The 15,417-nt window shown below is 37.7% G+C and overlaps 1 protein-coding gene across 1 annotated transcript; it reads left to right on the forward strand.

The window, feature by feature from the left end:
* The first annotated feature begins 7,729 nt into the window (after window positions 1-7,729).
* On the forward strand, window positions 7,730-8,683 carry LOC101535046 (olfactory receptor 6K6). Its single transcript, XM_004589259.2, has one exon. The coding sequence runs from the start codon at window positions 7,730-7,732 to the stop codon at window positions 8,681-8,683; it is 954 nt and encodes a 317-aa protein (XP_004589316.2).
* The last annotated feature ends 6,734 nt before the right edge of the window (window positions 8,684-15,417 follow it).

The following is a 15,417-nucleotide window of genomic DNA, read 5'->3' on the forward strand; positions in this document are numbered from 1 at the left end:
TAAAAAAAAAAAAAAGAAGAAGAAATCAAACTAACAAAGTAGAATTAAGAGGCAATAGGATTTTCTTCATTACGCACTGAAAAAAATATTAGATCAGTTCACTGATATCACAAAAAAGTCATAAATAGTAGATCCTGTGACAGGCTCAAAGAGACCATGCCAGATACACCACCATCACCACCCACCAAAGGCCCTCAAGCCTCCAAAGTGAAGGTTTTTTTAAATGCTCAGACCACATTTCAGGCAGGAAGAACAGACAAGTCATAACTAACGAGATAAGGGCACAGATGGTGGAGCTGGGAGTCATAAATCAGTTAGAGAAGTGAAAGCAGTGGTTATTGGGGTCAAGTGTTCTAGTCAAAAACAGGCTTTTAATCACGGGCCATTTATCCAGGACTTGTCTTTCTCTTGGCTCTTGATCTAGGGGGTAGGAATTTGGGTTACCAGGTTAAGATGGAGTCACAGTTGTTCATAGTCCAGCAATGCCCTGCAATGGGGCTGGGGAGGGGGTGGTTCACAGATCCACCCCAGCCCAGTGGAGCAGTATTTCTTTGATAAGTTCCAGGGATCCCAATGGGTCAGCAGCAGTTGGAGGGATACGGGATTCCTATGAGACAGCGCATGTTCTAGCGCTCACTGTAGCAGATATTCCCAAGGGCCTGGGGTCATAAAAGGATTTGAACAGTCTTCCCAGCTACATTGAGGAGCACATACGACAGATTCTGGGTTTGAAAAATCCTGTGTGTTATGGGAGGAGAATACATGCAAAGGAAACTTTATTTTCCTGAAATTTCACTAAATATTTACCTCCACATGGATAAAAACAGGGGAAAAGAGAAATATATCATGAAAAAAATGTTTTAGCCTCTCTTACAAAAAGAGATATAAGGCAGGCATGAGACATTAATTATCTAATAGAATGGTAGAAATACCAACGAGTGGCCTGCACTGCCAAAGGCCATGCAGGGGTCTGAGCGTGGCTGGCTCACATGGGCCTTCTTCTTGGTGGAGTCCTATCACAGACAGGCATTGAGTTCCTGCTCACCTAGCCTCACTAACTTATATAGAATTTTTTTTAAAAAGGAGGGTGTCACTGTATATCTGACTTTCCAACACATAAATAAATCTTAAAAACATTTTTTAATGGGAGGGGGGAAGAATTATTTTCTCATGCTACTCTGAAAGCCAGCCTCTCATAACAGAAGGCTCCACCAACATTGTGCCCGCTAGTGGCTCTTGAACCCTTTCCTATTAAAAAGCAAGTGAAAGCTTAATGTTTTACTTGTGATAAACCTGGGCACTTTTGAAAACAATGCTGAATGCTTACTTTAACTCAAAATATGGCGCTAATCCTACTAACAACAGTTTCCCAAGAATATGTCCTAAATATCATCAAGGCTGACATTGGACAAAAGATTGAAAATCTAAGACTGATCATGAGGGCCAACCTCTGCTTCCCGGAAATTCCCAGCAGGGCCAACTCCAAGCTCCCAACAATCAGGGGATTGTAGATGCCAACATCTGTTCAACTTGTGTCTGCAGGAGAGTCACAGATTTCAAACCAACTGCTATTGGAAGCACTGCTTGAGGCATTGATATCTCTCAGGGCTTCACAGTCACTCCCTTTCAATGCTCTTTTAAAACACCTCCTGGAATTTTTAGACCCATTCCTGAAGACACAGTTGGCTTAATAATTGGACACAGCAGCCTTAGTGTGAAAAATATATTAATGCATACCTGTGAGCTATTGATTCTAATTATGAAGGAGAAATTTCATTGATGATTATAGTCCCCTGTATCTGGACCTGATCCCTTAAGGCAGAAAAAATAAGTGCACAGCTCTTGTTTTTGCTGTATTACATGCTCAATTCCTCTAATCATGAGAGTTAGGGAGTTTGGTTGCACTAATAAACATATAAATTTAACAACTCTTACAGCTGAAGGAAAATGACCCACTCTCAAATTGACCATTAATGGCAAAAATTGTCTGGTTTATTAGATGCTGGAGCTGATATTTCAATTATTTTAAACCAAAAATGATCTAATTGGTCTGTTGAACCTGCTGAGTGTGGTCTTCAGGGTGTAGGTGCAATGAGTGCCACTATGCTTTGTATTAGTACAAAAAAGTCAGGATGTGTTGGCCCTGAAAACTTACAAGGCATCATTAAACCTGATGTTGCTCTCATTCCCATTCATTTGTGAGAAGAAATCAGTTACAACAATGGAATGCTGAAGTTCAATTTCCTTCCCCATCAGTGTATAATGAATAGCACGGATATTGCCCCAGCAAAGGCTTAGGGAAAAATTATCAGAACACAGAACCAGTTACAATAAAACAAAGTCATGGCTGATGTGGGCTGGGTTTTTCTTAGGGGCCATTGAGTTTATTAAACCCTCACCAGTATCTGTCCAATGGAAATCTGATTTGCCTGTATGGACTCCCCGGTGGCTCCTTAAGAAAAACCACAGGCTTTAGAGTCCTTGAGTTCAAGAACTACAAAAAGATCATGCTGGTGCTGACACAAGTTATGTTGATCGCTCTTCCTCTGGCCAGGGAAGAATGTTGCTTCTTTACATACTACAGTGCAAACTACATTCTCCTTGGCACAACACATAGAAGTAGCAACCTTAGTCTGTCTCTTACAGCTATGTTACAAAAGTCTTAATGTTGTTTCTGATTCAGTCTATGTGGTCGTTCTATTTCCTGTTGTTGTAACTGCTTTAATGTCTTCTAATAATACCCCGTTTTCCTCACTTACTCTCACAGTTACAAAACCACTATGTCAGTGCATATCACCATTTAATATTATTCATATGCAAGCTCATTCTTCTCTTCTAGGACCTACGACACTTGGCAATTATACTGAAAAATTAACCACACCTAATGCTAATTGCACACATGTAAAATATGGCATCCTACTCAAAATGTTTTTGAAATACATTTTTCCTGTTTATTTAGTTGTTTATTTATATGTAGTTCATAGAAGCAATTCTAACATAGTAGGACTTCCTGCCTGCCTGCCTTCCTTCCTTTCTTCTTCTCTCCCTTCTCCTTCCTTCTCTTCCTCTTCTTTCTTCTACCAGTTGTAATCATCTGGTCTTTAGAATATCTTGTGCATTTTCATACTACAATTAAAATCAATCAGTTTAGTAAAACAAGCCTGTGCCCACTCACTTTTAACTCTTGTCCTTCATTGTTCATGGCTATCAGACGTTTCCACTGAAGAGCTGTTGTACATTGTCAAAATAACACACCTGAAATGAATCTTCATAATTTTTCACTACTAGCTTTTGCTTTTTGATTAATTATCTCTAAATTATAATCTGGTAAATTAATATTGGCTTAAACATATCATATCTAGTGGTTTTTTTTCCAACATGGCCAAATATAGTCAGATGTCAAATCCCAGAGATGTTAGGTTCACAACTATTTCTATGGTGTTTATCCATGCCTCCACGGTGTGACTCTGGCTTTGCCCTTTATCTTAGACTACTGCAGAAGCGAACAAGAGATGTGAGATATGAGCAGAGATGTCATCTTCTCTTCCTTGTTCTTTCTTTTTAAATAAACCAAGTGTTCTTAAATGATACTAGGAGTTAAAGAAATATCTAGGCATGTCACATACCATTGAAATATTGGTAGAAGTATATTCAATGGTTAAATTAATAATTAGCTAGATTTGAATGCAGATGATCAATACGCAATTTTTTATCCATGTTATATTGTCTGGGTGAACTGGAGAATGTGTTTCCATCTGAAAAATAAGAACTCCCATTTCTTCAATTCTTTACTTGGAGTGAACCAGCAGACAGATCTTTCTGTCTCTCTTTTTCTTTGTTTATGTGCCTTTCCAGTAAAAATAAATAAATCTTTTTAAAAAATCTTTTTAAAGAGTAAGTTGGGATGTGCATGTTAAAATTTTAAATACATTTGTATTATATCATTATTACTATTATTGTGATTTATTATGTAAGCACAGAGAATGGAAACCATAGTGAAAAATGAGTAAAAAACCTCAGAGAAAACAACATTCACTTGTCAGATTTGTCTCAGCAAATCTTCATCCAGACTAAGTGTATTCTGATCATTACGGAAGTGCATGGTGCAAGGTCCTAACTGTATGCTTCTCTATGAAAGACAAAATTTGTACTCACACAAAAGTTATGGAGACAAGACCATGCAAAATGCCTAATTATTTTCTTCTAATTTGTCCCTTGGAGGGAAGACTGAAAATTTCAGCACTATTTTCCTTCAGATACAACATCACCCAAAGAGAGTCTCCCAGAGAAGATAATCTTTTCATTTGAAATATCCCCTGGAGAGGTTTCAAAGCTATTTATATCTTTTAAATAAACAAGAAAAGGGAAAGATTATGACAGAGCTGATGAAACTGAAGATGCATCATCCACCTGAGCCTTCCTCCTGTACGTATCCAGTACTTTCTTTAGGCTTTCCTCAGAATTCAGTTGCTATCTGTCTTTTAGGATAATGCACCCATTTTATCATTTTTAAAAAGATTTATTTATTTTTATTGGAAAGTCAGATATACAAAGAGGAGGAGAGACAGAGACAGGCAGATCTTCCATCCATTGATTCACTCCCCAAGTGGCCACAACGGCCGGAGCTGTGCTGATTCAAAGCCAGGAGCCCAGAGCTGTGTGGCAGTAATTAGCATGTAACAGAATCTCTTAATACATGATGAACAAGTATTCAGCCTTTCCAGGGAGGAAGGTCCCAAGCTTAGAGTAAGATATTGTCACTCCATTTGGTGTTGATGTTGACTTAGTCCTGGCTTTTTGTATCTTTCCCCATGCTCTGGTGTCCTACTCTGTGCATCTACTAAGCATGACAGTTTTCTGTTGCTTTGGATTGAAAAAGGACAGAGAAGCGACGCACCAGTGTGAGGACACCTCTGGCATTTGCACTCTTCCCGCAGCAAGCTCTGCCCTTCTGCTGAGCACTGTTACTTGTCTGTTGCTCCTTTCTTCCTCAAAACTTGAGGAACAAAACACTTCCTCAACACATTGATTTTCCTAGTCTTTTAATTAGAATCCATTTTGGCCTCCTGAAGAAACCCTATCAGCTCCTCCACAATTTACCCACACAGTGTTAAACATCCAAGGATATTCAAAGGAAAAAAGCAAATGGCTGATGAATCCTGGCCTGTGTTTCTCTATATGTGGTAGTGAACTCCTGAACAGATCTGACTCGTAAGCTATTTGGGGCCTTGCTATGTGAATTTGGACACATTATATCTTCTTCTGGTTCCTATACCTTTTAAACAATAGTAACACTCTTTCCATCAAAAGCAAAAACAAATAAAATGAAGCACATAAGTGTGTAAAGTGCCTTGCACCATGATGGTCACTTGGGAACTGTTCAGTGACACTGTGGCACATCCTTGTACAATTCCTCTTACAGGAATTTTCTGTCTAGTTGGCAGAGTAATACTGACAGGCAAGCATTTAAGAAGCAAGGGAAAGCTATTGGACATCCTAAAGCAGGGAAAGTGAAGCATTTGGGGGGAATCAGAGGAAAAGTGATGATTGCAGCAGTGGGGATACATGAGACTTTCATAATAGAATCACTTAGAGGGCATTGACAGCCGGAATTCTTACAGGAGATTGAGACAATGGGAAGAGGGAATGAAGTAAGAAATGAAGAATACCAGAACTATTGGGCTGATTTGCTGAATAAAGAGAAGGGTTTTTGACTCCAAAATTTGATGGCAGTCTGATTAAAGTGGCTGAGGATTAGGCAAACGCTTCTTTTTATGCATGAGAAACACACCCAAGAAAAGTCCATGTATTACAAAATAAAAGATTATCAAGTCACAGAGAACTGTAGAAAGTAAATGTAGAATCTTATGCTTTCCTTAAATATGCAAGACACATTAACCAATGCAAATCGTGTGTGTGATTATCTTTAAGAAATAAAAAAATGTGATAAAAGTGTTGCTCTGTGCCTTGCTACATCTGTTTTCTGTTTGTTGTTCTTGAGCTTTTTTCTTGAAAGCTTTTGTGAAAAGGGGGGCAGAAAATGCAATGGTTAGAAATATATATATTCTAATATATGTGTTATATATTATATAATATATTATATATGTTATATATTCTAATATTTAGTATATATTATATATTCTAATACAACATATATATGTTACATTCTAATACATATATAATACATTCTAATACATACATATATATGTATGTAATAGAATGACTTGTGAGCATTAAGGAGACCTTTGAAATAGATGTTGTAGTAGCCAAAGTGAGAGGCAATGCTTATTGTTGCCACTAACTTTATTAACCTTGTAAAACTTTAATTTCCCCTTCTATATAAATCAATACTGGTTTGATTTCCATTGAATATGGTTTTTGTAACACTTCTTTCCCATGATAGTCATAGTTATGGTAGACACTATTTTTTCTGTACTCCAAAAATTCTCTTATCTTGGCTATAAGGTGTGACCTTCACAGACCAATGGGGGTATATGGAAAGGGTTATATGCTTGTCTAGGCACCAGTGGCGCAATGATTCTGGAAGGATTCTTAGTTTGGGGAACTGTCAATATCAAGCATTGACAGACGGGGGGAACAAAAAAGAAGCTTACGAAGAAAACAGAGGCATACAGAAAAGCAAGTCTGCAGTATTTGGGTACTTGTCATCTTCGCAGAAACAAACATGCTAGTATGAGATCCACAACGAAAGGCAGAGAAATAAAGATCATCATTTCATCTAGATTAAGGCTAGATATGAGGGCTGGGAAAATGAGAAAAGTAACAAATAATTATTGGGAGACTCATGAAGATATTTTTTGTGTTTTTATTTGAAGGACTTTTCATGTCCATTTAAAAATACAATCTATGTATTTGAAAGGCAGAGTTACAAAAAGAGATCTTCTATGGATTAGTTCATATTTCAAATGACCACAATGGTCATGATTGAGCCAAGCCAATGCCAGAAGCCAAGAACTCACGGGTATCAGGGGTTCAGACATTTGACTGTCTTTTGCTGCTTTTCCAGGTGCATTAGTAGGGAGTTGAAACTGAAGTGAAACAACAGAGTCTTGAATCATATGGGATGCCTAAGTTGTAGATGGCAGCTTAATTTGCTGTGCCAACCCCTCTGTTTTATTATTATTATTATTAACAATTCTTCTAAAGCACAGGACTGAAGAACATTTACGCAAGAAAACAGAAGTACAAGTTTTAAGGCTGTTCTCCGAACTGCTGGGAGTGAGCACAACAGAGATTGAAGAAGAAATCAGGCCAATGAAAACGAAGGGTAAGTCTGTTCTAGAGGTTGGAAGGACTCAGAGATTTCCTCCAAAGTAAATGGCATAGTGGTGGAAAACATTCCTCTTTTACAGTGTCTTCCATTGTGAAGTATAGAGCCCTTCATATGATAAGGAAAAAAAATCATTACAAAATTGGTGTTCAAAACAAATCGAACTTGTAAAAAGTATTTCCAGATAATAAAATTTCCAAGTTGTCTTTTTTACTTGCATCAGTTGAAGATATATACAAAATGATCATTCAGCAGTCTAAACCCAAGTATCTCAAATGTTGCTGGCATGGGGGTACAGCTTAAGAAGTATTTTAGCTGGATTTTTTAAATGAAAGATTCTGAATGAGTAGCTCTTTACATACAGAATCGAAACGATTTTCAATGAATAATCAATTTCCAGTTTTACAGGTTTCTTCATTTACTTCCTTCACCTCACAGATGACATTGTTGATGATCAGTGAGAATCAGACAATGGTGACTGAGTTCCTATTCTCTCTATTTCCACGTCTGCATGAAGGTGGCCTCTTATTCTTCATCCCCTTGCTGCTCATCTATGGATTTATCCTAACTGGCAACCTTGTGATATTCATTGTCATCCAGCTGGATGCAGCCCTAAAGACCCCCATGTATTTCTTCATCAGTGTCCTTTCGTTCCTGGAGATCTGGTACACCACAACCACCATCCCTAAGATGCTGCACCTCCTAGTCAGTGAGCAGAAGACCATCTCTCTTGTGGGCTGCCTGTTGCAGATGTACTTCTTCCACTCCCTTGGTATCTCAGAAGGCTGTGTCCTGACAGCAATGGCTGTTGATCGGTACATAGCTATTTGCAATCCCCTCCGTTATCCAACGATCATGATTCCCAAGTTTTGTATTCAGCTAACAGCTGGATCCTGTCTCTGTGGCTTCCTTCTTGTACTCCCTGAAATTGTATGGATCGCCACCTTACCTTTCTGTGGCTCCAATCAGATCCAACAGATCTTCTGTGACTTCACACCTGTGCTGAGCTTGGCCTGCACAGATACATCCTTAGTCGTCATTGTCGATGCCATCCACGCAGTGGAGATCCTGGCCTCCTTCCTGGTCATTGCTTTGTCCTACATTCGGATCATTGTGGTGATCCTGAAGATGCCATCAGCTGAAGGCCGCCACAAGGCCTTTTCCACCTGTGCTGCCCATCTTGCTGTGTTCCTACTGTTTTTTGGCAGTGTGGCTCTCATGTATTTGCGATTCTCAGTCACCTACTCAGTGTTCTGGGACACAGCAATTGCTGTATCTTTTGTTATCCTTGCTCCCTTCCTCAATCCCATCATTTACAGCCTGAGAAATAAAGACATGAAAGATGCCATTGCAAGGCTTTTCCACTATCATAAACGGCCCCGCAGTAATTAACAAGAATGATACAATTATGTGTTCATGTTCCTTGCTAGAAACAGGGTATAGCCTGTGTAGCTCAACTCTCTGTTAACTGAAACTATGTGTGTCAATTCTGCTTTACAGCTTAGGTTAGCCTCCTCCTTAACCTCCACCAACTGCACTTCCACCCTCCGCTTCTGTGGGTCCATATCCTGGTGAGGTCAGAAAGCAAGTCAAAAGAATCATTAGACATAATTGCTACTATAGGCATGCCCCCAATTCCTTTTCTGTGGCGAAACCCTCCACCATTTTAGCCTCCCATAAAAATAAACTACTTCACATTGGAGAAAAACATTCTCTGCTTTTCACTTATTTAATTCACATACTCAGTTCAGCAATCATTGGCCAATCATATACATGACTAGTTATAGAATTTTAGTCCCAAAGGTGTTCTACAAATGTAAATACTAAAACATTATATTTCTGTAACCTATTACTACTAAACATACTTTCACTTAAATGAATTCTTTTGAAATTCAAAATATCCTGAAATAAAAAGATCAAATATCACTACTAGCTATATGTTGAGATTAATGCTAAATAAAGTTTAATTCCCAAGGTCACATGAGCAAATAACGCCAGAGTTGGATCTTAACTTCGAGTACTGTTAGGTACATAGACTTCACATAAATTTTGACTGTCACCTAAATGTTCCATGTCTTAGGACACCTTAAAACCCAGCAAGTTATTCTTGCCACTGTTAATAAAATGCTATTGTCTGTTTGTTTCATTGTCTTTCTAATCATATGGTAATTCCTACATACTCATTATTACCCATCCTAAGGAACTGGAACTTATTTTATCTCCTCTAAACCTTTTAGAATCAGGTTTTCGCATTTCAAACTATTTTTCAATGTATACCTTTTACTTTTTTCCCCATAATTCAACCTCAAACATTGATTAATTTCACAAAGATATCCTTGGCAGCCAGCATTGTGGAACAGTAAATTAAGCCACTGTCTGCAACACCAGCATCCCATTTGAGTGCCAATTTGAAATCCCATTTGTTGCGATTCAGATCCAGCTCATGTTAACACACCAAGAAAAGCAGTAGAAGGTGGTCCAAGTGCTTAGGACCCTGCAACCCTTGTTGGAGACCTGGCTCGACCCAGAACTAGTCATCATGGCCATTTGCGGGAATGAAACAGCGGGTGAAAGACCTCATCTCTGGCTATCTTTCCTTCTTTCTCTCTGTAATTCTTTGAAACAAATTAAATTTAAAAAGGGGGTGAACATCCTTTATCCTTAGGGTTGAATTTCAGAAATGATCATTTTTAACACTATTTTCCCCTGCTCAATGTTGCTGCAAATAAATACAAATTGCTTAAATTATTTCTACCTCTGCCTCCAGCTAGAACTGAACCAAGCTGAAATCAGGAGTCAGGCAAAATTTCATCTGCTTATGGGCCCAGCATGGTAGCCTGGCAGCTAAGGTCCTTGCCTTGCATGCGCCAGGATCCCATACATGGGCTCTGATTCTAATCCCGGCAATTACACTTCCCATCCAGCTCCCTGTTTGTGGCCTGGGAAAACAGTCAAGGATGGCCCAAAGCCTTGGGACCCTCCACCTGGACAAAGCTTCTGGTGTGGCTTCAGATTAACTCAGCTTCAGCTGTTGTGGCCATTTGCTGTATGAGCCAATGGATGGAAGATCTTTCTCTCAGCGTTTCCCTGTAAATTTGATATGCCTTTCTAATAAAAATAAATGAATAAATAAACAAGCAAAATTGCTTTGGTTATTTAGGGTCACTTGTGGTTCTACAGAAATTTTAGGATTACTTTACAATTTCTGTGAAAAAAATACCATTGGAGTTATGGTAGGAATTACATTGAATTTACAGATTGATGGAGTTATTATGGGCATTTTAGCACCATTAATTCTTCACACATGCAAATATAGGATATTTTTTATTATTTCTGTCCTTTTAACTTAAATATTGTATGGAAGTTTATCTTTGTCTTGTTCACCATTTTTAAGTTTCTCTGTACATATTTATTTTCATGTCATTTGGTTGTAAATTTAAGGGTGGAATTTCTGGATCATTTTGTAACAAGTTATCTAAGTAGACATAATATCTTGCATTCCTATTAGCAGTGTATGAGACTTCTTATTTCCTGACCTCCTTTAAAATAAATGTTTCTATTATTTATTGACTCCAGTCATTCATGGGGAGCATATTGTTAAGTCACCATAGTTTGATTTGCATTCCCTGGTAGGTAGTGATGTCTTATATCTTAACATGTTTTTGTTGTAAATTTGCATGCATTTTTATTTTAAATGTATATATCAATCACATATATTCATGTAATGTTATGATAATTTAATACAGGAAAAACAATGAGTAATGATCAAATAAGAGTATGTAACATTAGCTTCATCCCAGGTGAAAAATCCTGTTCAATTGACCTGGGGTGCATATGACTCTACAGTTTCTTTGATTTTCTTTCTAGATTATCTATTTCTGAAAGTGAAGGAACCTACTATAATTGCTTTTGAGTCTGTCTCTTGCTTTAGGTATATTAATATGTGGCTAATAATATTATCATTAGCATAATGAACGTTAATAGCATGATCATTTGGGTTTTGTAATGTTTGATGAGCATATATTTTTACATTTGTAATTTGTTATTTCCTTTTCCTAGATTGAAAGCTTTATAATGATACACTAAGTTTTCTGTTGTCTTCTTATTGCCTTCAATTTAATATTTGTTTGATTTGATAGAAGTATGGATGCTCCTAATTTCTCTTGGGTTCCACTTGTACAACGCATTTGGCTCCGTTGTTTCAATTTCATTGTTCCTCAGAGGTGAAGTGAGTTTCTCTTAGGCAGTAGACATTTCAGCTCTATTTACTCAAGCTATCCATTCTATATCTTTTATTTTAAAAATTTAACCCATTGATATTTCTTCTCCACATTTTGAAGTTTTGATGCTACATCTTATCTCCCTCAACATTGCCTGTCTCTTAACATTTAATGTAGTGATTATAACTAATTTTTCATCTTCACAGTAAGGATAAATGATTTACACACCACGTTTGTGGTATTAAAACATTCTGAATTTATTGTTGTGATTATTCTTAGTGGTGAATATTCTACTTTCTTATATTTTCTTCTTAATTATTGATGCTTTGTTCTTCAAGTTCTTTGGCATTTCGTGTAACAGGTCTGGTGGTGATAAACTGATAGTGTTTGGGAATGTGTTTGACTCTCCTGCGTAGCTGTAGGCAGTTTGGCTAGACACAGTATTCATGGCTGGCATTTTTTCCCCTTCAAGTCCTGTAAAAGCAGCATCAAGTGCCCTCTTGACCTATAAAGAGAAGTCCGCAGTCAGATGAGTGGGGACCTCTTTATGTGCTATTCGCTCCTTTAATCTTGTTGCTTTGAAGTATCACTATTTCTTTCATTAACCCTGGAACTCCTGACTATGTATCGTAGGGTGCACTTGCCTGGGCTGAATCTTACTAATGATCTTCTGTCACCATGTACCTGGATAGTTGGATCATTCTCTGTGTTTTGGAACTTTTCTGTCCTTATTTCTTTGAGTATGTCTTCCACCCCTTTACATCCTCAAGTCCTTCTTGAAACCCCATCCTTCAACTATTTATTCTTTTATTCTGGTCCATGTTTTCTATAAGCTTTGTTCATTTACCTTCACTATCTTTTCCTTTTTTCTTTTCCAAATGTATATTTTCAAATGATTTTTGCGGTCACTGATTCTTATGCTTGATCTATTGTTTCTAATGCCTTCTGTTGCATTTCATTTTACTTAGCATTCGTTTTGTTTGATTGTTCCCATCTCTCTTTCAAATATTTCTGTCATAATGTTGAATCTTTTCTATGTGTCCTCTTAAATTTTGCTGAGCTTCCTAAAAAGAGTTGTTTGGAAGCCTTTGCATGAAATTTTGGAAAACCGAATTCCTAGAAGGTTGACTTTTGGCACCTTATTTTACTCTTTAGATGAAATCATGGGTCACTGGAAATTCCTGATGCTGCTTGGTATATAGCATCATCTACACATTGGAGGATTCATTGTAATATTATGCCACCATGTGTGACTCTCCTTATAGAACCCCTGATCTGTGTGCCGATTTTCTCTTATTCTATCAATACTTCTGCTATTTCAGCACTAGATAGAACCCTAAGTCAAGGTTTGCTCCAAGTCTGCTTTGAAATGCTTCACTTATTTGGTCTTAAAATACTCCACTGAACTCGAATTCTTCCAAAATGTTCTGTTCATGAGTTGTTCCATATGAACTTTTAGAAAAGGCCTATAAGGAGTCAGTCTGTCCCACAAGCCTCTTCTTGGGCCTGTGACACAAAAGTACCACATGGTCCCATGTGTCCATTGCACACAGGTGTCATGATGCTCAGTCATCAACACTGAGTCCTCAACCAAACGAGACCAGTGCAGCTTGGGAGTAGGATCAAAGCTCTCCTTGCTTTGATCTGTCTGCTGCTGATGTGGCCTCACTGCTCAATGCCATGCCCATCAATACCGGGTGATGTTGCCTGGAACACAAGCATGAGAGGAAAGTGGAAGGGGGAGGTTCTTGTTTTGTGTTTTACGTATAAGCACACGGTTCTCTTTAACTATTCTGGACCTTTTGTGGATTCATAGAAACTTTCAAAAATTTTCTGTTTCTCTGAGGAATGTTATAGGTATCCCCAATAATTATATTGCTCTGTAAATTGCTTTGGTTCATATGGACATTTCAACAGCTTTAATTGTATCAATTTGGGAACATGAAATACTACCCAACATATTTGTGCTGCTTTCAATTCCAGTCATCACTTGGTTTTATACTTTCCAGTTTAATTTATTCTCGGGTATCTTTCACAGCTACTATACATGCGATTAAGTTTTTAATTTATTTATTAGTAGATTCGTTATTGTATATTGCAACAATTATAATTTTATTTATTTATTATTTGTTTATATTTTGGTCTGTCAACTTTACTGAATTCAGTTATTAGCTCTGTCATTGTTTAGATTTTCTGTTTATAAGATTATTTCATTTGAAATTAGGAACAATTTGCCTTGCTTCCTTCCAGTTTGGAATACTTTCATTCCCTACCCGGTAGCTGTGTTTGAACTTCAGTTATTAAGTAAGAGTGGTTACAGTGGGCATCCTTGCCATGTCCTAGGTGTCAGAGAAAACATTGTCAGCTTACCTCCAGGTGTACCTTCTGTAAAGAAACATCTATTCAGATTATTCGCCAATTTGATGGAATTATTTGACTTTTTATTATTGAATCCAAATTACACACTATGTGTGTTAGATCAGATGTATTACAAATATTTTCTCCTACTATGTGCATTTCGTTTTGCTTTCAAAACAGAGAGGCTAACTTTTCACTTTTGTTTTTGCAGTTCCTTAGAAGTCAACCTCCTGGGCCCCACACAGTAGCCTAGCGGCTAAAGTCTTCGCCTTGCACATAACAGGATCCTACAAGGGCATTGTGTTCCGGCCAGCCTGTTTCCCATCCATCTCCCTGCCTGTGACCTGAGAAAGCAGTCAAAGACCTCCCAAACACTTGGGCCCCTGCACTCAACATGGGAGACCCAGAAGAAACTCTTGGCTCCTGGCTTTGGATCAGCTATTGGGGCCACCACGGAAGTGAATCCGTGGATGGAAAATCTTTGTCTCTCCTCTCTGTATATCTGATTTTCCAATAAAAATAAGTAAATCTTTTTTTAAAAAAATGTCAATCTCCTAGCTACCATTGCCTATTTCTTTCCAGACCCATATCCAAATTGTCATATTTTACTTGTTATATTGACTGCTTCTGTTTTTCATTTTCTTTTCCACACCTTTTAAAGACTACAAGGCATGAAAGGGAAGATAAAAACAAATTTTGCATTCTTTGTTTCAGAGTCCTGACTCTCACTTGCTTGATACTTACGGAAATCATTTTATCAATCTAGATCTAAATTTACAGTTTTAGCAAAAAATAATTGCTATTAATGCATTCTTGACTAGATAACTGATTTCACTTCACTTTTCAGCTTAAATGAAGAGAATGTATATTTTTCTTATTACAAATTGTCCCAGTTATACTTAAGCATAAAAAATTATACAGTATAATTTCAATGCCCATTAAGTTATACTTAAGCATAACTAATTATAAAGTAAGTATAATTTCAATGCCTGTAAACTCAACTCATTGACTCAAGTCCTGCATTTTCTTTCCTTTTTGTAAGATTTGTTCATTTTCACAGGAAAAGCATATTTACAGAGACACTGAAAGCCAGAGACAAAGATCTTCCATCTACTGGTTCACTTCCCAAATGGCCACAATGGCCAGAGCTGAGCCAATCCAAAGCAAGGAGTATCGTTCAAGTCTCCCACATGGCCCCCAAGGTCTCAAGCCATCCTCCAGTGCCTTCCGAGGGCACAAGCAGGAAAGTGGGTGGGAAGTGAAGCAGCCAGGTCAGGAACTGGTGCCCATAGGTGATAGCAGCACATGCAAGCAGAGGATCAGCCAACTGAGTCATCATACTTGCCCAGTTCTGCATTTTTCATACTTTGTATGAGGCGTATAGGTAACAGGACTAAGACTAACATATATCATTGGCTGGAGTACAAATGCAACAAGCTCTCCCTTTTCACAAGTAATCTGTCCATTTTTCTTTTTTCCTTTACATGAAATTACCTGAATATTACCTCCATTTATTTTTCTGGATTTTTTTTTCTGAAACATAAGGTG

This window comes from Ochotona princeps, chromosome 2 (assembly GCF_030435755.1).
Source record: "Ochotona princeps isolate mOchPri1 chromosome 2, mOchPri1.hap1, whole genome shotgun sequence".
Taxonomy (NCBI): domain Eukaryota; kingdom Metazoa; phylum Chordata; class Mammalia; order Lagomorpha; family Ochotonidae; genus Ochotona; species Ochotona princeps.

Coding starts and splice junctions, on each gene's coding strand:
- LOC101535046 (XM_004589259.2), top strand. CDS start 7,730: ATGACATTGTTGATGATCAGTGAGAATCAGACAATGGTGACTGAGTTC.